Here is a 27,397-nt window from a genome sequence, read left to right as displayed (position 1 = left end):
GGTGCAGAGGTTCTGGAGCAGTGTTGCAGAGGTTCTGGAGCAGTGGTGCAGTGGTGCAGAGGTTCTGGAGCAGTGGTGCAGTGTTGCAGAGGTTCTGGAGCAGTGGTGCAGTGGTGCAGAGGTTCTGGAGCAGTGGTGCAGTGTTGCAGAGGTTCTGGAGCAGTGGTGCAGTGTTGCAGAGGTTCTGGAGCAGTGGTGCAGTGGTGCAGAGGTTCTGGAGCAGTGGTGCAGTGTTGCAGAGGTTCTGGAGCAGTGGTGCAGTGTTGCAGAGGTTCTGGAGCAGTGGTGCAGTGTTGCAGAGGTTCTGGAGCAGTGGTGCAGTGTTGAAACAGTGTTGCTGAGGTGCTAGGGCATGGTGCAGTGTTATTGCAATGATGGGATGTGGAAGCAGTATTGCAGAGGTGTAGGAGAGTTAGAACAATAGAGTAGTTGCAGAGTAAAGGTGAAGAGGTGTTAGAGTAGCAGCAGTGGTCGTGGTACACTATGAGCACATACAGTAGCCACCCACACTGTGGTGGTAACACATACAGTACCCACCCACACTGTGGTAGTAACACATACAGTACCCACCCACACTGTGGTGGTAACACATACAGTACCCACCCACACTGTGGTGGTAACACATACAGTACCCACCCACACTGTGGCAGTAACACATACAGTAGCCACCCACACTGTGGCAGTAACACGTACAGTAGCCACCCACACTGTGGTGGTAACACATACAGTACCCACCCACACTGTGGCAGTAACACATACAGTAGCCACCCACACTGTGGCAGTAACACGTACAGTAGCCACCCACACTGTGGTGGTAACACATACAGTACCCACCCACACTGTGGTGGTAACACATACAGTAGCCACCCACACTGTGGTAGTAACACATACAGTAGCCACCCACACTGTGGCAGTAACACATACAGTAGCCACCCACACTGTGGTGGTAACACATACAGTACCCACCCACACTGCGGTAGTAACACATACAGTAGCCACCCACACTGTGGCAGTAACACATACAGTAGCCACCCACACTGTGGTAGTAACACATACAGTACCCACCCACACTGTGGTAGCAACACATACAGTAGCCACCCACACTGTGGTAGTAACACATACAGTAGCCACCCACACTGTGGCAGTAACACATACAGTAGCCACCCACACTGTGGCAGTAACACATACAGTAGCCACCCACACTGTGGTAGCAACACATACAGTACCCACCCACACTGTGGTAGCAACACATACAGTACCCACCCACACTGTGGTAGTAACACATACAGTAGCCACCCACACTGTGGTAGTAACACATACAGTACCCACCCACACTGTGGTAGCAACACATACAGTACCCACCCAGACTGTGGTAGTAACACATACAGTAGCCACCCACACTGTGGCAGTAACACATACAGTAGCCACCCACACTGTGGTAGTAACACATACAGTACCCACCCACACTGTGGCAGTAACACATACAGTACCCACCCACACTGTGGTAGCAACACATACAGTAGCCACCCACACTGTGGTAGTAACACATACAGTAGCCACCCACACTGTGGCAGTAACACATACAGTAGCCACACTGTGGCAGTAACACATACAGTAGCCACCCACACTGTGGTAGTAACACATACAGTAGCCACCCACACTGTGGTAGTAACACATACAGTAGCCACCCACACTGTGGCAGTAACACATACAGTAGCCACACTGTGGCAGTAACACATACAGTAGCCACCCACACTGTGGTAGTAACACATACAGTAGCCACCCACACTGTGGTAGTAACACATACAGTAGCCACCCACACTGTGGCAGTAACACATACAGTAGCCACACTGTGGCAGTAACACATACAGTAGCCACCCACACTGTGGTAGTAACACATACAGTAGCCACCCACACTGTGGTAGTAACACATACAGTAGCCACCCACACTGTGGGCAATACAGCAACCCACAATACAACCAGTGAAAGGTTTGACGGCTTCCCCACTCAAGTGTGTGCGTGAGGAACACCAGCTCCTTCACTATCTATAAGTAACCACCCCCCTCCCCCCCCCAGCGTCAACACCCCCCCCCCAGCGTCAACACCCCCCCCAGCGTCAACACCCCCCCCCCAGCGTCAACACCCCCCCCCCCAGCGTCAACACCCCCCCCAGCGTCAACACCCCCCCTAAGCGTCAACACCCCCCCCCCCCAGCGTCAACACCCCCCCCCCCCCCCACAACTGTGTGAGGGAGTACCTGAAGGACCCACAACAAAGAGTCACAGTGAGAGAGGAGGGTTCAAGCAGGAGGACTGCACCAGGTGGGGTCCCACAAGGCTCAGTACTGGCACAGCTGCTCTTCCAGGGAGTGACCCACAACCCATCCTCTTAAAAATAACGTCACTTTGGGCTCGTATGCGCGGCGCTATGGCCAAATTTAGACGTAATTTGAAATGAAGTTGACTCACAAAAGTGACGTTCTGTTCCGTTTTCTGTTTGAGTCGTCCGGCTTACTCAGCAAGGTTAGAAAAGGCTTCTTTCCATTAACGTTTGTCATAACGTTTTGAAACTTTATGAGAATTTCCTGCCCACCTAACCTATCAGAGGAACCTTAACTTACTGTTGTTGAAAAAAAAATCCAAAATTTATGTACATTTTTTTTTTTCAAATTACGTCCATATTCGGCCATACGGACAAACGACCAAAAGCGACGTTCTTTTTAAGAGGACAGGTTGTATAACATGATGAGGACTTATAAACAGAGGAGGACTGCAGGAAGTTACAGGAGGAGCTCAACAAACTCCTAGAATAGGTTAACGAATTGTTGCTGTAATTCAATTCCAACAAGTGTAAGGTAATGCACATGGGAAAGGAAAAAAAGAGATCAGAAAGCATCTACACAATAACAGGATGGCAACTACAAGAATTGTAATAATTCCAACACCAGCACCAGAGGCACACACAAACAAAGTAACATCAGCAGCATATGTGACGCTAGCAAATATAACAACATCGTTTAGAAACCTAAATCAGGGCTCCTTCAGGTCAATGTACACAATATATGAAGACCACAATTGGATACGGAACACTATCATGGAATGAACAAATCCACAAGAGCCGTGATGAGGGTTCGAACTTATGTACGGGATGTTCCCAGGAACATCCCGTAAAAAGTAGAGAGGTTTGAATTACGATTGGTACCAGAGCTAAAAGGGTTAAGCTGTGAGGACACGCAAAAGAAGCTAAATAACACAAGCAGTAGAGGATAGAAGAAACAGGGATATGATCACAGTATACAAGATACTGAGGGGGAACAGTTAAGGTGGACAAGGTTCACTTTTTCAATTTAAAAGCAGGACAAGAGGACACAGGTGGAAGCTGGAGCAGTAAATGAGCCGAGGGGATGTGAGGAAATACTCGTACCGTGTACGGCTGGTCATCACGTGCACGTACCGTGTACGGCTGGTCATCAAGAGCACGTACCGTGTACGGCTGGTCATCAAGTGCACGTACCGTGTACGGCTGGTCATCAAGTGCACGTACCGTGTACGGCTGGTCATCACGTGCACGTACCGTGTACGGCTGGTCATCACGTGCACGTACCGTGTACGGCTGGTCATCAAGTGCACGTACCGTGTACGGCTGGTCATCACGTGCACGTACCGTGTACGGCTGGTCATCAAGAGCACGTACCGTGTACGGCTGGTCATCACGTGCACGTACCGTGTACGGCTGGTCATCAAGTGCACGTACCGTGTACGGCTGGTCATCAAGAGCACGTACCGTGTACGGCTGGTCATCACGTGCACGTACCGTGTACGGCTGGTCATCACGTGCACGTACCGTGTACGGCTGGTCATCAAGAGCACGTACCGTGTACGGCTGGTCATCACGTGCACGTACCGTGTACGGCTGGTCATCAAGAGCACGTACCGTGTACGGCTGGTCATCAAGAGCACGTACCGTGTACGGCTGGTCATCACGTGCACGTACCGTGTACGGCTGGTCATCAAGAGCACGTACCGTGTACGGCTGGTCATCAAGTGCACGTACCATGTACGGCTGGTCATCAAGAGCACGTACCGTGTACGGCTGGTCATCAAGAGCACGTACCGTGTACGGCTGGTCATCAAGAGCACGTACCGTGTACGGCTGGTCATCAAGAGCACGTACCGTGTACGGCTGGTCATCAAGAGCACGTACCGTGTACGGCTGGTCATCAAGAGCACGTACCGTGTACGGCTGGTCATCAAGAGCACGTACCGTGTACGGCTGGTCATCAAGTGGAATGTAATGGAAGAAGCAGTTGTGGAAGCCACCTCCATCCACAACTGTGAGACCAGATGCGAAGTTCAGACTAGATTATAACGCGACAGGTATAACATGGCAAGTGCGAACACCTCCCCCCCCCCCCCAGACAACAGGGAACACCCACCACCTCCCCCACCCCAGACAACAGGGAACATCCACCACCCCCCCCACCTCAGACAACAGGGAACACCCACCACCCCCACCCCAGACAACAGGGAACACCCACCACCACCTCCCCCCACCCCAGACAACAGGGAACACCCACCACCTCCCCCCCCCCCCAGACTACAGGGAACACCCACCACCTCCCCCCACCCCAGACAACAGGGAACACCCACCACCACCTCCCCCCACCCCAGACTACAGGGAACACCCACCACCTCCCCCCCCAGACTACAGGGAACACCCACCACCTCCCCCCACCCCAGACAACAGGGAACACCCACCACCTCCCCCCACCCCAGACTACAGGGAACACCCACCACCACCTCCCCCACCCCAGACAACAGGGAACACCCACCACCTCCCCCCACCCCAGACTACAGGGAACACCCACCACCACCCCCCACCCCAGACAACAGGGAACACCCACCACCTCCCCCACCCCAGACAACAGGGAACACCCACCACCTCCCCCCCCCCAGACTACAGGGAACACCCACCACCTCCCCCCACCCCAGACTACAGGGTACACCCACCACCTCCCCCCACCCCAGACAACAGGGAACACCCACCACCTCCCCCCCCCAGACTACAGGGAACACCCACCACCTCCCCCCACCCCAGACTACAGGGAACACCCACCACCACCTCCCCCACCCCAGACAACAGGGAACACCCACCACCTCCCCCCACCCCAGACTACAGGGAACACCCACCACCACCCGCCACCCCAGACAACAGGGAACACCCACCACCTCCCCCACCCCAGACAACAGGGAACACCCACCACCTCCCCCACCCCAGACTACAGGGAACACCCACCACCTCCCCCCACCCCAGACAACAGGGAACACCCACCACCTCCCCCACCCCAGACTACAGGGAACACCCACCACCTCCCCCCACCCCAGACAACAGGGAACACCCACCACCTCCCCCCACCCCAGACTACAGGGAACACCCACCACCACCTCCCCCACCCCAGACAACAGGGAACACCCACCACCTCCCCCCACCCCAGACTACAGGGAACACCCACCACCACCCCCCACCCCAGACAACAGGGAACACCCACCACCTCCCCCACCCCAGACAACAGGGAACACCCACCACCTCCCCCCCCCAGACTACAGGGAACACCCACCACCTCCCCCCACCCCAGACTACAGGGTACACCCACCACCTCCCCCCACCCCAGACAACAGGGAACACCCACCACCTCCCCCCCCCCAGACTACAGGGAACACCCACCACCTCCCCCCACCCCAGACTACAGGGAACACCCACCACCACCTCCCCCACCCCAGACAACAGGGAACACCCACCACCTCCCCCCACCCCAGACTACAGGGAACACCCACCACCACCCGCCACCCCAGACAACAGGGAACACCCACCACCTCCCCCACCCCAGACAACAGGGAACACCCACCACCTCCCCCACCCCAGACTACAGGGAACACCCACCACCTCCCCCCACCCCAGACAACAGGGAACACCCACCACCTCCCCCACCCCAGACTACAGGGAACACCCACCACCTCCCCCCACCCCAGACAACAGGGAACACCCACCACCTCCCCCACCCCAGACAACAGGGAACACCCACCACCTCCCCCCACCCCAGACTACAGGGAACACCCACCACCTCCCCCCACCCCAGACAACAGGGAACACCCACCACCTCCCCCACCCCAGACAACAGGGAACACCCACCACCTCCCCCCACCCCAGACTACAGGGAACACCCACCACCTCCCCCACCCCAGACTACAGGGAACACCCACCACCTCCCCCCACCCCAGACAATAGGGAACACCCACCACCTCCCCCACCCCAGACAACAGGGAACACCCACCACCACCTCCCCCACCCCAGACAACAGGGAACACCCACCACCACCCCCACCCCAGACAACAGGGAACACCCACCACCTCCCCCACCCCAGACAACAGGGAACACCCACCACCACCTCCCCCACCCCAGACAACAGGGAACACCCACCACCTCCCCGACCCCAGCCAACAGGGAACACCCACCACCTCCCCCCACCCCAGACAACAGGGAACACCCACCACTACCTCCCCCACCCCAGACAACAGGGAACACCCACCACCTCCCCCACCCCAGACAACAGGGAACACCCACCACCACCTCCCCCACCCCAGACAACAGGGAACACCCACCACCTCCCCGACCCCAGACAACAGGGAACACCCACCACCTCCCCCCACCCCAGACAACAGGGAACACCCACCACCATCTCCCCCACCCCAGACAACAGGGAACACCCACCACCACCTGCCCCACCCCAGACAACAGGGAACACCCACCACCTCCCCCCACCCCAGACAACAGGGAACACCCACCACCTCCCCCCACCCCAGACAACAGGGAACACCCACCACCACCTCCCCACCCCAGACAACAGGGAACACCCACCACCACCTCCCCCACCCCAGACAACAGGGAACACCCACCACCACCTCCCCCACCCCCAGACAACAGGGAACACCCACCACCTCCCCCACCCCAGACAACAGGGAACACCCACCACCACCCCCACCCCAGACAACAGGGAACACCCACCACCACCTCCCCCCACCCCAGACAACAGGGAACACCCACCACCTTCCCCACCCCAGACAACAGGGAACACCCACCACCACCCCCACCCCAGACAACAGGGAACACCCACCACCACCTCCCCCACCCCAGACAACAGGGAACACCCACCACCACCTCCCCCACCCCAGACAACAGGGAACACCCACCACCTCCCCCCACCCCAGACAACAGGGAACACCCACCACCTCCCCCCACCCCAGACAACAGGAAACACCCACCACCTCCTCCCCCCACCCCAGACAACAGGGAACACCCACCACCACCTTCCCTACCCCAGACAACAGGGAACACCCACCACCACCTCCCCCCACCCCAGACAACAGGGAACACCCACCACCTTCCCTACCCCAGACAACAGGGAACACCCACCACCACCTCCCCCCACCCCAGACAACAGGGAACACCCACCACCTCCCCCCACCCCAGACAACAGGGAACACCCACCACCTTCCCTACCCCAGACAACAGGGAACACCCACCACCTCCCCCACCCCAGACAACAGGGAACACCCACCACCGCCTCCCCCACCCCAGACAACAGGGAACACCCACCACCTCCCCCCACCCCAGACAACAGGGAACACCCACCACCTCCCCCACCCCAGACAACAGGGAACACCCACCACCTCCCCCCACCCAGACAACAGGGAACACCCCCCCAGACAACAGGGAACACCCCCCACCACCCCCACCCCAGACAACAGGGAACAACCACCACCACCTCCCCCCCCACCCCAGACAACAGGGATCACCCACCACCACCTCCCCCACCCCAGACAACAGGGAACACCCACCACCACCCCCACCCCAGACAACAGGGAACACCCACCACCACCTCCCCCCCCCCAGACAACAGGGAACACCCACCACCACCCCCACTCCCGACAACAGGGAACACCCACCACCACCTCCCCCACCCCAGACAACAGGGAACACCCACCACCACCCCCACCCCAGACAACAGGGAACACCCACCACCACCTCCCCCCACCCCAGACAACAGGGAACACCCACCACCTCCTCCCCCCACCCCAGACAACAGGGAACACCCACCACCACCTTCCCTACCCCAGACAACAGGGAACACCCACCACCACCTCCCCCCACCCCAGACAACAGGGAACACCCACCACCTTCCCTACCCCAGACAACAGGGAACACCCACCACCTCCCCCACCCCAGACAACAGGGAACACCCACCACCGCCTCCCCCACCCCAGACAACAGGGAACACCCACCACCTCCCCCCACCCCAGACAACAGGGAACACCCACCACCTCCCCCACCCCAGACAACAGGGAACACCCACCACCTCCCCCCACCCAGACAACAGGGAACACCCCCCCAGACAACAGGGAACACCCCCCACCACCCCCACCCCAGACAACAGGGAACAACCACCACCACCTCCCCCCCCACCCCAGACAACAGGGATCACCCACCACCACCTCCCCCACCCCAGACAACAGGGAACACCCACCACCACCCCCACCCCAGACAACAGGGAACACCCACCACCACCTCCCCCCCCCCAGACAACAGGGAACACCCACCACCACCCCCACTCCCGACAACAGGGAACACCCACCACCACCTCCCCCACCCCAGACAACAGGGAACACCCACCACCACCCCCACCCCAGACAACAGGGAACACCCACCACCACCTCCCCCCACCCCAGACAACAGGGAACACCCACCACCTTCCCCACCCCAGACAACAGGGAACACCCACCACCACCCCCACCCCAGACAACAGGGAACACCCACCACCACCTCCCCCACCCCAGACAACAGGGAACACCCACCACCACCTCCCCCACACCAGACAACAGGGAACACCCACCACCTCCCCCCACCCCAGACAACAGGGAACACCCACCACCTCCCCCCACCCCAGACAACAGGGAACACCCACCACCACCTCCCCCCACCCCAGACAACAGGGAACACCCACCACCACCTTCCCTACCCCAGACAACAGGGAACACCCACCACCACCTCCCCCCACCCCAGACAACAGGGAACACCCACCACCTCCCCCCACCCCAGACAACAGGGAACACCCACCACCTCCCCCCACCTCAGACAACAGGGAACACCCACCACCTTCCCTACCCCAGACAACAGGGAACACCCACCACCTCCCCCCACCTCAGACAACAGGGAACACCCACCACTTTCCCCACCCCAGACAACAGGGAACACCCACCACCTCCCCCCACCCCAGACAACAGGAAACACCCACCACCTCCCCCCACCCCAGACAACAGGGAACACCCACCACCTCCCCCCACCCCAGACAACAGGGAACACCCACCACTTTCCCCACCCCAGACAACAGGGAACACCCACCACCCCCCACCCCAGACAACAGGGAACACCCACCACCCCCCACCCCAGACAACAGGGAACACCCACCACCACCCCCCACCCCAGACAACAGGGAACACCCACCACCACCCCCCACCCCAGACAACAGGGAACACCCACCACCTCCCCCCACCCCAGACAACAGGGAACACCCACCACTTTCCCCACCCCAGACAACAGGGAACACCCACCACCCCCCACCCCAGACAACAGGGAACACCCACTACCCCCCACCCCAGACAACAGGGAACACCCACCTCCCCCCACCCCAGACAACAGGGAACACCCACCACCCCCCACCCCAGACAACAGGGAACACCCACCACCCCCCACCCAAGACAACAGGGAACACCCACCTCCCCCCACCCCAGACAACAGGGAACACCCACCACCTCCCCCCACCCCAGACAACAGGGAACACCCACCACCCCCCACCCCAGACAACAGGGAACATCCACCACCTCCCCCCACCCCAGACAACAGGGAACACCCACCACCTCCCCCCACCTCAGACAACAGGGAACACCCACCACTTTCCCCACCCCAGACAACAGGGAACACCCACCACCTCCCCCCACCCCAGACAACAGGGAACACCCACCACCCCCCACCCCAGACAACAGGGAACATCCACCACCTCCCCCCACCCCAGACAACAGGGAACACCCACCACCCCCCACCCCAGACAACAGGAAACACCCACCACCTCCCCCCACCCCAGACAACAGGGAACACCCACCACCTCCCCCCACCCCAGACAACAGGGAACACCCACCACCCCCCACCCCAGACAACAGGGAACACCCACCACCCCCCACCCCAGACAACAGGGAACACCCACCACCCCCCACCCCAGACAACAGGGAACACCCACCACCTCCCCCCACCCCAGACAACAGGGAACACCCACCACCACCTCCCCCACCCCAGACAACAGGGAACACCCACCACCCCCCACCCCAGACAACAGGGAACACCCACCACCCCCCACCCCAGACAACAGGGAACACCCACCACCACCTCCCCCACCCCAGACAACAGGGAACACCCACCTCCCCCCACCCCAGACAACAGGGAACACCCACCACCTCCCCCCACCCCAGACAACAGGGAACACCCACCACCACCCCCTCACCCCAGACTTACTATATTTACTTACTATATAGATGCCTCACCTGTGACAGGTAAAAACATGCTTCTATTGAAAAACAGCGCCATCTGTTGCACGTAAGGGCAACACACACACTATACTAAACATGTTACGATTCCATTTCAATGTTTCCGATTTCATTGATAAATTGAATTTTCATAAATTTCCATTTATTTTCATTTTTATATATTTATTTGTGTGGCATTGCGTTGGAATTGAGCTGTGTTGTTTACCATACCGTTCATTTCCTGAGAATAGTTTATTTTGTTATTTTTTCATTGTTTTTATTTTATTTTTTTAACTGTTTTTCTTAGATTTCAGTGATGGGAACATCAGATCATTTGGGAATGCATTGGACGAGGGAATGGTGAATGGTGGGGAGGACGAGGGGACGGGAGAGTGGGGCAGGGTTGGGAGAGGGGAATGGTTGGGAGGACGAGGGGACGGGAGGGTGGGGCAGGGTTGGGAGAGGGGAATGGTTGGGAGGACGAGGGGACGGAGGAGTGGGGCAGGGTTGGGAGAGGGGAATGGTGGGGAGGACGAGGGGACGGGAGAGTGGGGCAGGGTTGGGAGAGGGGAATGGTTGGGAGGACGAGGGGACGGAGGAGTGGGGCAGGGTTGGGAGAGGGGAATGGTGGGGGTTGCGTTGCTGAGCCACAACAACGCGTTATCTTGAGATGATTTCGGGGCTTTTTGGTGTCCCCGCGGCCCGGTCCTCGACCAGGGGCCAGATTCACGAAGCAGTTACGCAAGCACTTACGAACGTGTACATCTTTTCTCAATCTTTGGCGGCTTTGTTTACAATTATTAAACAGTTAATGAGCTCCGAAGCACCAGGAAGCTGTTTATAACAATATCAACAGTTGATTGGCAAGTTTTCATGCTTGTAAACTGTTTAATAAATGTAACCAAAGCCATCAAAGATTGAGGAAAGATGTACACGTTCGTAAGTGCTTGCGTAAGTGCTTTCGTGAATCTGGCCCCAGGCCTCCACCCCCAGGAAGCAGCCCGTGACAGCTGACTAACACCCAGGTACCTATTTTACTGCTAGGTAACAGGGACACAGGGTGAAAGAAACTCTGCCCAATGTTCCTCGCCGGCGCCTGGGATCAAACCCAGGGGCCAGATTCACGAAAGCAGTTACGCAAGCACTTACGAACGTGTACATCTTTCCTCAATCTTTGACGGCTTTGGTTACATTTATTAAAGAGTTTACAAGCATGAAAACTCCCCAATCAACTGTTGTTATTGTTATAAACAGCCTCCTGGTGATTCGGAGCTCATTAACTGTTTAATAATTGTAAACAAAGCCGCCAAAGATTGAGAAAAGATGTACAAGTTCGTAAGTGCTTGCGTAAGTGCTTTCGTGAATCTGGCCCCAGGACCACAGGATCACAAGTCCAGTGTGCTGTCCGCTTGGCCGACCGGCTCCCCTCCCTGTACCCGCGTGGCCGGGTACAGCTAGTATTAAATGTAATAAGTACGTTCCTGACTGTCTGCATAGTACATAAATACACTTTATTGTACCATTACATTTACCTCCCCATATATTCTCCTCTTTTCTGTTGACACACTCAAAGTTTTTAGATTAGAATTCTCGGTTAAAATCTATTTACAAAAGTTTTAAATATAAAGAATTTCTTTTTCAGTTTTTTTAAACAATAGAGATTTTATACAAAATTTTAAAATATCCTGAGTTACTTTATAATTTATTGAAAGACTTTAGTTTTGTTTTATGAGTTTTATAAAATTGTAATATCAATATAGGTATAGGTTTAGAACTAATTGTAATTACGAAGCAATAAATGCTATTTACATGCTTGACCTCCTACACACGGCTGGTTAGGTTAGGTCGTGGTTTTCTATAGAGCTTTTCAGATAAACTCTAATATTCACAATGTTTTGGTGCGATGCTGGCGATTAAGTGTATTTATGTACTATGCGGATAGTTAGGATTGTACTTATTACATTTAGTATTAAAATGTACTGTCTATTCAGAGGAGGGGCTGAGACAGCAGGGAACACCCCCCCCCCCCACCTAGCAGCATGGGGGTTCCCCGTACAGGGAATACATCATTTATATTTGCCAACATCCAGGGTATAAAAACACGCAAATCCAACAAAGTTCACTTTATAGATGGTCTCCTTCATGAGGCAAATGCAGTGTTTGCAGCCCTAACGGAAACTCACACAAAGGACTACCTTGATGGTGAAATATGGATCTCAGAATACAATCTCTTCAGATGTGATAGGAAACACCGGCTTCAGGGTGGGGTCAGCCTCTACATCAAAGACACACTCATCTGTACTGAGCTGCTAAACACCTCAAATGATATGGTGGAAGTGCTGATAGTCAAAATAGAGATCCTAAATGTAGTTGTTGTCCTTGTATATAAGTCACCGGAGGCAAACCCTCAGCAGTTTAAAGACCAACTAATGAAAATAGAGCACTGCTTGGAAAACCTCACAAATCCAGCTCCGAACATCATCCTGCTTGGGGACTTCAACCTACGGCACCTGAAATGGAAGCACCTGGCTAATACAGTAATATCAGAAAGAATACCAGGAAGTAGCCTAAATGAGCAGGCACATGCAAATGACCTGCTACGGATGTGCGATAGGTTTGCCTTAAACCAGCAAATAGTAGAACCAACTAGGAAGGAGAACACGCTGGACCTCATTTTCACTAATAATGATGAGTTGATCGGGAACATAATGATTACAAATACCTGTTACTCAGATCACAACTTAATTGAAGTTCTGACAACCATGGGGAGTAGACCTTCAAAACCAGTCCAGATTCCCGGTGGAGGAGATTTCAGCAAATTCAACTTCAATAATAAACGGATAAACTGGGAGCAAATAAACCAGGACTTCACAGAAATAAACTGGGAAGAACAGCTAGGAAATGCAAACCTGAACCAGTGCCTGGAAAAAATAAGCTCAGTAGCACTAGAAATATGTTCAAACCGCATACCCCTAAGAAAAAAGAGAAAGAGATGCAGATTGGAACGGGAACGTCGTTCCCTATATAGGCGAAGAAAACGAATCGCGGAACAACTTGAGAGTCGCACCCTATCTCAAGAACGGCGTAGAAGGTTAGGTAGAGAAATAGAAACAATTGAACTCAAGCTACAAGAATCATACAAAACCCAGGAGAGGCAAAGAGAGCAAAAGGCCATCAGTGAAATAGAGAGAAATCCGAAATATTTTTTCTCCTATGCAAAATCAAGATCAAAAACCACATCTAGTATCGGGCCCCTGCGAAAGGGAGATGGAACTTTCACAGATGACAACAAAGAAATGAGCGAGTTACTGAGGAAGCAGTACGACTCTGTTTTCAGTGAGCCATTAAATGCACTAAAGATTGATAACCCAAATGAATTTTTCATGGATATGATACCAACATCAAATCACATATCAGACGTCGCCCTATCCCCACTAGATTTTGAAGAAGCCATAAACAGTATGCCTATGCACTCTGCACCAGGCCCGGATTCTTGGAACTCCATATTCATCAAGAACTGTAAAAAACCACTATCGCAGGCCCTTCACATTCTGTGGAGACAAAGCCTAGATACTGGCGTTATCCCTGACATACTAAAAACAGCAGAGATAGCACCACTCCATAAAGGAGGAAATAAGGCAGAGGCAAAAAATTACAGACCGATAGCACTAACATCGCACATCATAAAAATTTTTGAGAGAGTGCTAAGAAGTAAGATCACAAAATACATGGAATCACAGCATCTCCATAACCCCGGACAACATGGTTTCAGAACAGGGCGCTCTTGCTTGTCGCAGTTGCTGGACCACTATGATATGGCATTAGATGCTATGGAAGACAAACAAAACGCTGATGTAATTTACACAGATTTCGCAAAAGCTTTTGATAAATGTGACCATGGTGTTATTGCACATAAAATGCGTTCAAAAGGAATTACCGGGAAAATAGGCAGATGGATCTACAATTTCCTGACTGACAGAACCCAATGTGTAATAGTCAACAAAATAAAATCCAGCCCATCAACCGTGAAGAGCTCAGTCCCCCAGGGTACTGTGCTTGCTCCAGTACTTTTTCTCATCCTCATATCGGACATAGACCAGAACACAACCTATAGCACTGTATCATCCTTTGCAGATGACACTAGGATTTTCATGAGAGTTGGCAACATAGAGGACACGGCAAACCTCCAATCAGATGTAGATCAGGTCTTTCTATGGGCTACAGAAAATAATATGGTATTCAACGAGGATAAGTTTCAGCTCATGCGCTACGGAAAAATTGAAAATATAAAAACAGAAACCACGTACAAAACGCAGGCAAATCATAACATAGAACGAAAAGGCAATGTAAAGGACCTGGGTGTACTCATGTCGGAAGACCTTACCTTTAAAGAACACAATAAAGTAGCCGTCGCAACTGCAAGAAAAATGACAGGTTGGATAACAAGAACTTTTCACACTAGAGATGCTATACCGATGATGATACTTTTCAAAACGCTTGTGCTCTCTAGAGTGGAGTACTGCTGCACAATGACAGCCCCTTTCAAAGCTGGAGAAATTGCTGACCTAGAGAGCGTGCAGAGATCCTTTACTGCTAGAATCCACTCAGTAAAACATCTAAACTACTGGGACCGACTAAAGAGCCTAAATCTGTACTCCCTTGAGCGCAGGCGGGAGAGATACATAATAATTTACACGTGGAAAATAATTGAGGGGCTGGTCCCAAACCTGCACACAGAAATAACACCACATGAGACCAGAAGACATGGCAGGATGTACAGAATACCCCCGTTGAAAAGCAGAGGTGCAACAGGTACTCTGAGAGAGAACTCTATCAACATCAGAGGCCCGAGACTGTTCAACACACTTCCACTACACATAAGGGGCATAACTGGCAAACCCCTCACAGTGTTCAAGAGAGAACTGGATAAGCACCTCCAAAGGATACCTGATCAACCAGGCTGTGACTCATACGTCAGGCTGCGAGCAGCCGCGTCTAACAGCCTGGTTGATCAGTCCAGCAACCAGGAGGCCTGGTCGACGACCGGGCCGCGGGGACACTAAGCCCCGGAAGCACCTCAAGGTAGCCTCAAGGTAGGTATACAAGGCTCTGGACTCCAACTACTAGTTCCCTGCTTCATTAAACCCAGCACACGCTTACATTGTTTACCAAACACAGCTGACGGGGATAAATATGGCCACGTGTAGTGTGTGTTTACCAGCACCAGCTGATGGCGGGACAACACTTGTGGCCCCGGAGTCATAACACACTGTACTTAACTCCTTCACACCTCCTGCCTAATCCACTCCGGCAAGATGCTCCCACCCAGAAGTTCTATAGGAATAAATGTGTCCGCGAGTTGATGGTGGATTTCCATGGTGCCATAGTCGCCATTCTCAGTTTTCCTTGACTTTGTGATTCGTAATAATACATCTTCACCTGATGTTATTATAACAGTTGGCTTAGTAGCGAGGTTGGAGGCGATGGTGGTTGTTGTGGTGAAGCCTTGTGCCACTCCCCCCCCCCTCCCCCCTGCCACACCAAGACTCCCTAAACCCCCTTCTCAGCCCCCATCACCCCCCCCCCCTCGAGGATTAGGTACTAACCGTTGATAATTTAGTGTAAGGCGGCCATGTTTACTGTGGCCAGCCTGGCCAGGAGACCCAGGACCATGGCTCTTGAGTACCTGTTGAGGGGGGCGGCAGGGGAGGGGGGGAAGGAAGGGGATGGGGGTGGCAGGGGCGAGGTACGGGGGGTGGCAGGGGCGGCGCTTGTGAAGTGTGTGTTAATTGACCACCGTCTTGCCTTTAGACAGTCATTAAGGCACGGCTGCGTATCGTTGTCATGCATGATAACACCACCACTGGATGGGGGGGTGCATGATAACACCACCACCACCACTGGATGGGGAGGTGTATGATAACACCACCACCACCACTGGATGGGGGGGTGTATGATAACACCACCACTGGATGGGGGAGTGCATGATAACACCACCACCACCACTGGATGGGGGGGTGCATGATAACACCACCACCACCACTGGATGGGGGGGTGCATGATAACACCACCACCACCACTGGATGGGGGGGTGCATGATAACACCACCACCACCACTGGATGGGGGGGTGCATGATAACACCACCACCACCACTGGATGGGGGGGTGTATGATAACACCACCACCACCACTGGATGGGGGGTGCATGATAACACCACCACCACCACTGGTGGGGGAGTGCATGATAACACCACCACCACCACTGGATGGGGGGGTGCATGATAACACCACCACCACCCACCGGATGGGGGGGTGTATGATAACACCACCACCACCACTGGATGGGGAGGTGTATGATAACACCACCACCACCACTGGATGGGGGGTGTATGATAACACCACCACCACCACTGGATGGGGGGGTGTATGATAACACCACCACCACCCACTGGATGGGGGGGTGCATGATAACACCACCACCACCACTCGATGGGGGGGGTGCATGATAACACCACCACCAACACTGGATGGGGGGGTGCATGATAACACCACCACCACCACTGGATGGGGGGGGTGCATGATAACACCACCACTACCCACCGGATGGGTTGGTGTATGATAACACCACCACCACCACTGGATGGGGAGGTGTATGATAACACCACCACCACCACTGGATGGGGGGTGTATGATAACACCACCACCACCACTGGATGGGGGGGTGTATGATAACACCACCACCACCCACTGGATGGGGGGGTGCATGATAACACCACCACCACCCAACGGATGGGGGGGGGGGTGTATGATAACACCACCACCACCACTGGATGGGGAGGTGTATGATAACACCACCACCACCACTGGATGGGGGGAGGGTGTATGATAACACCACCACTGGATGGGGGGGTGTATGATAACACCACCACCACCACTGGATGGGGGGGTGCATGATAACACCACCACCACCACTGGATGGGGGGGTGCATGATAACACCACCACCACCCACCGGATGGGGGGGTGTATGATAACACCACCACCACCACTGGATGGGGGGTGTATGATAACACCACCACCACCACTGGATGGGGGGTGCATGATAACACCACCACTGGATGGGGGGGTGTATGATAACACCACCACTGGATGGGGGGTGTATGATAACACCACCACTGGATAGGGGGTGTATGATAACACCACCACCACCACTGGATGGGGGGTATGCATGATAACACCACCACAACCACTGGATGGGGAGGTGCATGATAACACCACCACCACTGGATGGGGGGGTGTATGATAACACCACCACTGGATGGGGAAGTGTATGATAACACCACCACCACCACTGGATGGGGAGGTGCATGATAACACCACCACCACCACTGGATGGGGAGGTGCATGATAACACCACCACCACCACTGGATGGGGAGGTGTATGATAACACCACCACCACCACTGGATGGGGAGGTGTATGATAACACCACCACCACCACTGGATGGGGGGTGTATGATAACACCACCACTGGATGGGGGGGTGCATGATAACACCACCACCACTGGATGGGGAGGTGTATGATAACACCACCACCACCACTGGATGGGGGGGTGTATGATAACACCACCACTGGATGGGGGGGTGCATGATAACACCACCACCATAACTGGATGGGGAGGTGCATGATAACACCACCACCACCACTGGATGGGGGGGTGCATGATAACACCACCACCACCACTGGATGGGGGGGGTGTATGATAACACCACCACCACCACTGGATGGGGGGTGCATGATAACACCACCACCACCACTGGATGGGGGGGGGTGTATGATAACACCACCACCACCACTGGATGGGGGGGTGTATGATAACACCAACACCACCACTGGATGGGGGGGTGTATGATAACACCACCACCACCACTGGATGGGGAGGTGCATGATAACACCACCACCACCACTGGATGGGGGGGTGTATGATAACACCAACACCACCACTGGATGGGGGGGTGTATGATAACACCACCACCACCACTGGATGGGGAGGTGCATGATAACACCACCACCACCACTGGATGGGGAGGTGTATGATAACACCACCACCACCACTGGATGGGGGGTGTATGATAACACCACCACCACCACCACTGGATGGGGGGGTGTATGATAACACCACCACCACCCACTGGATGGGGGGGTGTATGATAACACCACCACCACCACTGGATGGGGAGGTGTATGATAACACCACCACCACCACTGGATGGGGGGAGGGTGTATGATAACACCACCACTGGATGGGGGGTGTATGATAACACCACCACCACCACTGGATGGGGGGTGCATGATAACACCACCACCACCACTGGATGGGGGGGTGCATGATAACACCACCACCACCCACCGGATGGGGGGGTGTATGATAACACCACCACCACCACTGGATGGGGGGTGTATGATAACACCACCACCACCACTGGATGGGGGGTGCATGATAACACCACCACTGGATGGGGGGGTGTATGATAACACCACCACCACCCACCGGATGGGGGGATGTATGATAACACCACCACCACCACTGGATGGGGGGGTGTATGATAACACCACCACCACCACTGGATGGGGGGTGTATGATAACACCACCACTGGATGGGGGGTGTATGATAACACCACCACTGGATAGGGGGGTGTATGATAACACCACCACCACCACTGGAGGGGGGGTATGCATGATAACACCACCACAACCACTGGATGGGGAGGTGCATGATAACACCACCACCACTGGATGGGGGGGTGTATGATAACACCACCACTGGATGGGGAAGTGTATGATAACACCACCACCACCACTGGATGGGGAGGTGCATGATAACACCACCACCACCACTGGATGGGGAGGTGCATGATAACACCACCACCACCACTGGATGGGGAGGTGTATGATAACACCACCACCACCACTGGATGGGGAGGTGTATGATAACACCACCACCACCACTGGATGGGGGGGTGTATGATAACACCACCACCACCACCACTGGATGGGGGGGTGTATGATAACACCACCACTGGATGGGGGGGTGCATGATAACACCACCACCACCACTGGATGGGGAGGTGCATGATAACACCACCACCACCACTGGATGGGGGGGTGCATGATAACACCACCACCACCACTGGATGGGGGGGTGTATGATAACACCACCACCACCACTGGATGGGGGGTGCATGATAACACCACCACCACCACTGGATGGGGGGGGGTGTATGATAACACCACCACCACCACTGGATGGGGGGGTGTATGATAACACCAACACCACCACTGGATGGGGGGGTGTATGATAACACCACCACCACCACTGGATGGGGAGGTGCATGATAACACCACCACCACCACTGGATGGGGGGGTGTATGATAACACCAACACCACCACTGGATGGGGGGTGTATGATAACACCACCACCACCACTGGATGGGGAGGTGCATGATAACACCACCACCACCACTGGATGGGGGGGTGGTTATCTTGAGGTTATCTTGAGATGATTTCGGGGCTTTTAGTGTCCCCGCGGCCCGGTCCTCGACCAGGCCTCCACCCCCAGGAAGCAGCCCGTGACAGCTGACTAACACCCAGGTACCTATTTTACTGCTAGGTAACAGGGGCATAGGGTGAAAGAAACTCTGCCCATTGTTTCTCGCCGGTGCCTGGGATCGAACCCAGGACCACAGGATCACAAGTCCCGCGTGCTGTCCGCTCGGCCGACTCGGCCTAATAATAGGGTGGTGGTGTATGATAACACCACCACCACCACTGGATGGGGGGGTGTATGATAACACCACCACCACCACTGGATGGGGAGGTGTATGATAACACCACCACCACCACTGGATGGGGGGTGCATGATAACACCACCACCACCCACTGGATGGGGGGTGCATGATAACACCACCACCACCACTGGATGGGGGGGTGCATGATAACACCACCACCACCACTGGATGGGGGGGTGCATGATAACACCACCACCACCCACTGGATGGGGGGGTGCATGATAACACCACCACCACCACTGGATGGGGGGGTGCATGATAACACCACCACCACCACTGGATGGGAGGGTGCATGATAACACCACCACCACCACCACTGGATGGGGAGGTGTATGATAACACCACCACCACCACTGGATGGGGGGGTGCATGATAACACCACCACCACCACTGGATGGGGGGGTGCATGATAACACCACCACCACCACTGGATGGGGGGGTGCATGATAACACCACCACCACCACTGGATGGGGGGGGTGTATGATAACACCACCACCACCACTGGATGGGGGGTGCATGATAACACCACCACCACCACTGGATGGGGGGGTGCATGATAACACCACCACCACCACTGGATGGGGGGGTGCATGATAACACCACTGGATGGGGGGGTGCATGATAACACCACCACCACCACTGGATGGGGGGGTGCATGATAACACCACCACCACCACTGGATGGGGGGGTGTATGATAACACCACCACCACCACTGGATGGGGGGGGTGCATGATAACACCACCACCACCACTGGATGGGGAGGTGCATGATAACACCACCACCACCACTGGATGGGGGGTGCATGATAACACCACCACCACCACTGGATGGGGGGGTGCATGATAACACCACCACCACCACTGGATGGGGGGGTGCATGATAACACCACCACCACCACTGGATGGGGGGGGGGTGCATGATAACACCACCACCACCACTGGATGGGGGGGTGCATGATAACACCACCACCACCACTGGATGGGGAGGTGTATGATAACACCACCACCACCACTGGATGGGGGGGTGCATGATAACACCACCACCACCACTGGATGGGGGGGTGCATGATAACACCACCACCACCACTGGATGGGGAGGTGTATGATAACACTACCACCACCACTGGATGGGGAGGTGCATGATAACACCACCACCACCACTGGATGGGGGGTGCATGATAACACCACCACCACCACTGGATGGGGGGGTGCATGATAACACCACCACCACCACTGGATGGGGAGGTGTATGATAACACCACCACCACCACTGGATGGGGGGGTGTATGATAACACCACCACCACCACTGGATGGGGGGGTGCATGATAACACCACCACCACCACTGGATGGGGGGGTGCATGATAACACCACCACCACCACTGGATGGGGGGTGTATGATAACACCACCACCACCACTGGATGGGGGGTGCATGATAACACCACCACCACCACTGGATGGGGGGGTGCATGATAACACCACCACCACCACTGGATGGGGGGTGCATGATAACACCACCACCACCACTGGATAGGGGGGTGCATGATAACACCACCACCACCACTGGATGGGGGGTGCATGATAACACCACCACTACCACTGGATGGGGGGGGTGCATGATAACACCACCACCACCACTGGATGGGGGGGTGCATGCTAACACCACCACCACCACTGGATGGGGGGGTGCATGATAACACCACCACCACCACTGGATGGGGGGTGCATGATAACACCACCACCACCACTGGATGGGGGGTGCATGATAACACCACCACCACCACTGGATGGGGGGGGTGCATGATAACACCACCACCACCACTGGATGGGGGGGTGCATGATAACACCACCACCACCACTGGATGGGGGGGTGCATGATAACACCACCACCACCACCACTGGATGGGGGGGTGCATGATAACACCACCACCACCACTGGATGGAGGGGTGCATGATAACACCACCACCACCACTGGATGGGGGGGTGCATGATAACACCACCACCACCACTGGATGGGGGGTGCATGATAACACCACCACCACCACTGGATGGGGAGGTGTATGATAACACCACCACCACCACTGGATGGGTGGGTGCATGATAACACCACCACCACCACTGGATGGGGGGTGCATGATAACACCACCACCACCACTGGATGGGGGGGTGCATGATAACACCACCACCACCACTGGATGGGGGGTGTATGATAACACCACCACCACCACTGGATGGGGGGGTGCATGATAACACCACCACCACCACTGGATGGGGGGGTGCATAATAACACCACCACCACCACTGGATGGGGGGGTGTATGATAACACCACCACCACCACTGGATGGGGAGGTGTATGATAACACCACCACCACCACTGGATGGGGGGGTGCATGATAACACCACCACCACCACTGGATGGGGGGGTGTATGATAACACCACCACCACCACTGGATGGGGGGGTGTATGATAACACCACCACCACCACTGGATGGGGGGTGTATGATAACACCACCACCACCACTGGATGGGGGGGTGTATGATAACACCACCACCACCACTGGATGGGGGGTGTATGATAACACCACCACCACCACTGGATGGGGGGGTGCATGATAACACCACCACCACCACTGGATGGGGGGGTGCATGATAACACCACCACCACCACTGGATGGGGGGGTGTATGATAACCCCACCACCACCACTGGATGGGGGGGTGCATGATAACACCACCACCACCACTGGATGGGGAGGTGCATGATAACACCACTACCACCACTAGATGGGGGGGTGTATGATAACACCACCACCACCACTGGATGGGGGGGTGCATGATAACACCACCACCACCACTGGATGGGGGGGTGCATGATAACACCAGCACCACCACTGGATGGGGGGGTGCATGATAACACCAGCACCACCACTGGATGGGGGGGTGTATGATAACACCACCACTGGATGGGGGGGTGCATGATAACACCACCACCACCACTGGATGGGGAGGTGCATGATAACACCACCACCCCCACTGGATGGGGGGGTGTATGATAACACCACCACCACCACTGGATGGGGGGGTGCATGATAACCCCACCACCACCACTGGATGGGGAGGTGTATGATAACACCACCACCCCCACTGGATGGGGAGGTGTATGATAACACCACCACCACCACTGGATGGGGGGGTGTATGATAACACCACCACCACCACTGGATGGGGGGGTGCATGATGACACCACCACCACCACTGGATGGGGAGGTGTATGATAACACCACCACCCCCACTGGATGGGGAGGTGTATGATAACACCACCACCACCACTGGATGGGGGGGTGTATGATAACCCCACCACCACCACTGGATGGGGAGGTGTATGATAACACCACCACCCCCACTGGATGGGGAGGTGTATGATAACACCACCACCACCACTGGATGGGGGGGTGTATGATAACACCACCACCACCACTGGATGGGGAGGTGTATGATAACACCACCACCACCACTGGATGGGGGGTGCATGATAACACCACCACCACCACTGGATGAGGGGGTGCATGATGACACCACCACCACCACTGGATGGGGGGGTGTATGATGACACCACCACCACCACTGGATGGGGGGGTGCATGATGACACCACCACCACCACTGGATGGGGGGGTGTATGATAACACCACCACCCCCACTGGATGGGGAGGTGTATGATAACACCACCACCACCACTGGATGGGGGGGTGTATGATAACACCACCACCACCACTGGATGGGGGGGTGTATGATAACACCACCACCACCACTGGATGGGGGGGGGGTGCATGATGACACCACCACCACCACTGGATGGGGGGGTGTATGATGACACCACCACCACCACTGGATGGGGAGGTGTATGATAACACCACCACCACCACTGGATGGGGAGGTGTATGATGACACCACCACCACCACTGGATGGGGGGGTGTATGATAACACCACCACCACCACTGGATGGGGAGGTGTATGATAACACCACCACCACCACTGGATGGGGAGGTGTATGATAACACTACCACCACCACTGGATGGGGGGGTGTATGATAACACCACCACCACCACTGGATGGGGAGGTGTATGATAACACCACCACCACCACTGGATGGGGAGGTGTATGATAACACTACCACCACCACTGGATGGGGAGGTGTATGATAACACTACCACCACCACTGGATGGGGAGGTGTATGATAACACCACCACCACCACTGGATGGGGAGGTGTATGATAACACTACCACCACCACTGGATGGGGGGGTGTATGATAACACCACCACCACCACTGGATGGGGAGGTGTATGATAACACCACCACCACCACTGGATGGGGAGGTGTATGATAACACCACCACCACCACTGGATGGGGAGGTGTATGATAACACTACCACCACCACTGGATGGGGAGGTGTATGATAACACTACCACCACCACTGGATGGGGAGGTGTATGATAACACCACCACCACCACTGGATGGGGAGGTGTATGATAACACCACCACCACCACTGGATGGGGAGGTGTATGATAACACTACCACCACCACCGGATGGGGGGGTGTATGATAACACCACCACCACCACTGGATGGGGAGGTGTATGATAACACCACCACCACCACTGGATGGGGAGGTGTATGATAACACCACCACCACCACAGGATGGGGAGGTGTATGATAACACTACCACCACCACTGGATGGGGAGGTGTATGATAACACTACCACCACCACTGGATGGGGAGGTGTATGATAACACCACCACCACCACTGGATGGGGAGGTGTATGATAACACCACCACCACCACTGGATGAGGAGGTGTATGATAACACTACCACCACCACTGGATGGGGAGGTGTATGATAACACCACCACCACCACTGGATGGGGAGGTGTATGATAACACCACCACCACCACTGGATGGGGAGGTGTATGATAACACTACCACCACCACTGGATGGGGAGGTGTATGATAACACTACCACCACCACTGGATGGGGGGGTGTATGATAACACCACCACCACCACTGGATGGGGGGGTGTATGATAACACCACCACCACCACTGGATGGGGAGGTGTATGATAAGCAAATCAAATTATGAAACTAGCTCCCAACACATGTGAATTGCTTACTTTAGAGACTCTACTTGTGGTTCTTACGGAAACTATTCTTGATATATATATATATATATATATATATATATATATATATATATATATATATATATATATATATATATATATATATATATATATATATATATATATATATATATATATATTGTGACGATAATCTCTTTCAAGAGAGATTGAGCCTGCTCTTCCCTACTTCAAGTTACGCCAAATATGCGAGTATAAGATGCTACATTAAAGATACGTCACCAGTAGCACAAAACGTTTTGACCAGGAGGCAAAACGTACCCAGAATCCCCCTACTCCACACACCCTCCACACGCCGGCTCGTCATCAAACCAGCTAACTACCCTTCACCAGCCTGCCTGCTCTTGATTGGTGACTCGGCAGCCGCGCACCTGCACACCGCACCTCAGCGCCCCCTACCCGAGTCGACGTCTGAGCCTGACCAGCTATCAATTTGAGAATATTCCTTGTGCTCTTAGCGTTGACATCTCTCTCTGGCATACTAGCTCATTACCTCGTATACGAAGGGAGGTTTCAGCCATAGCCGATATTCTCAGCACCATTTTTACATTTCTTTTTTGTATTACTGTGTCTCACATTGTCTTTGCAGTTCTTTATTATTCCATTGAATTTTTAACTCCCCGAGATTTGTCTTTATTTTCATTTATGTTTAAAGTAAACAATATTAAAGTTTCATTGTTCATACTTTGTGTTTTACGTGTTCCTCCCTCTCACTTACCACAGACAACACGCAGCTGTCTATATTTTTGTTTTAAGTGTGACCAGGCTTTGACACCTGCCATTGGAGGACTGCCGAAAATCAACACTCCAACACTTTCCCGTCACAATATATATATATATATATATATATATATATATATATATATATATATATATATATATATATATATATATATATATATATATATATATATATATATGCACGGGGGGACCAATACGGCAGCCAAGGACTCATCTGTTGTAAGACACAGGGAAAGATTGCCAGACATGAAGCAGTGAATGACATCATCAAGAGAAGTCTGGGTACAGCTGGATGCCCAGCACAAAGGGAACCTCAGTTGTACAGACCTGGCAACAGTAACAAACGCCCAGATGGAGTCACCCTGACGCCATGAAGGGAAGGTAAACAGGTCGTATGGGACTACACATGTGCGTCTACATTAGCTGATACATATGTAGATGGGGCCTGACAGCTGAGTGGAGAGCGCTTCGGTTTCGTTGTCCTGAGGTCCTGGGTTCGATCCCCGGTGGAGGAGGAAACAAATGAGCAGTTTCTTTTACCCTGATGCCCCCCTGTTACCTAGCAGTAAATAGGTACCTGGGAGTTAGACAGCTGCTACGGGCTGCTTCCTGGGGGGGGGGGGGTAACAAAAATGAGGCCTGGTCAAGGACCGGGCCGTGGGGACGCTAAGCCCCGAAATCCTCTCAAGAAGATATATACTTCGCAGTACGGCTGAGAGCGAGGGGGGGGGGGGAGAGGTGACCACCTTCAGGGAGACCCAAAAAACTAACAAGTACAGGGACCTAGAACGTTGTTTACAGGGTCGTGCCGCTAGGCTCAGAGACCCCGGGCGCCTGGGGGTAAATGTGCACTTAGTGTATAAAGGAGGCGGCGAGGAACTCAAACATAGATACAATGTGAAACAGTCAATTTTTTCCTCTACGTATCTAAGAGCTCTTCCGGTTCTTAGTCCAGACTTCTTAGATTGAAG

At 54.3% G+C, this 27,397-nt stretch overlaps 1 protein-coding gene across 1 annotated transcript in view; it reads right to left on the bottom strand.

The window, feature by feature from the left end:
• Window positions 1–26,227, bottom strand: part of LOC138353765 (adhesive plaque matrix protein-like) — a 33,079-nt gene extending 6,852 nt beyond the window's left edge. The window contains exons 1-2 of the mRNA XM_069307164.1: window positions 26,179–26,227; window positions 3,431–4,331 (exon numbers count right to left, since the gene is read on the bottom strand). Coding sequence (XP_069163265.1) covers window positions 3,431–4,331; window positions 26,179–26,227 — 950 coding nt within the window. The remainder of the gene's footprint in view (window positions 1–3,430; window positions 4,332–26,178) is intronic.
• Between the last annotated feature and the right edge of the window lie 1,170 nt (window positions 26,228–27,397).

Source organism: Procambarus clarkii, chromosome 59 (genome assembly GCF_040958095.1).
Source record: "Procambarus clarkii isolate CNS0578487 chromosome 59, FALCON_Pclarkii_2.0, whole genome shotgun sequence".
In the NCBI taxonomy this organism is placed as follows: Eukaryota; Metazoa; Arthropoda; class Malacostraca; order Decapoda; family Cambaridae; genus Procambarus; species Procambarus clarkii.
Note: the sequence above shows the minus strand (reverse complement) of the source record. Positions and strands in the feature narration are given on the sequence as shown.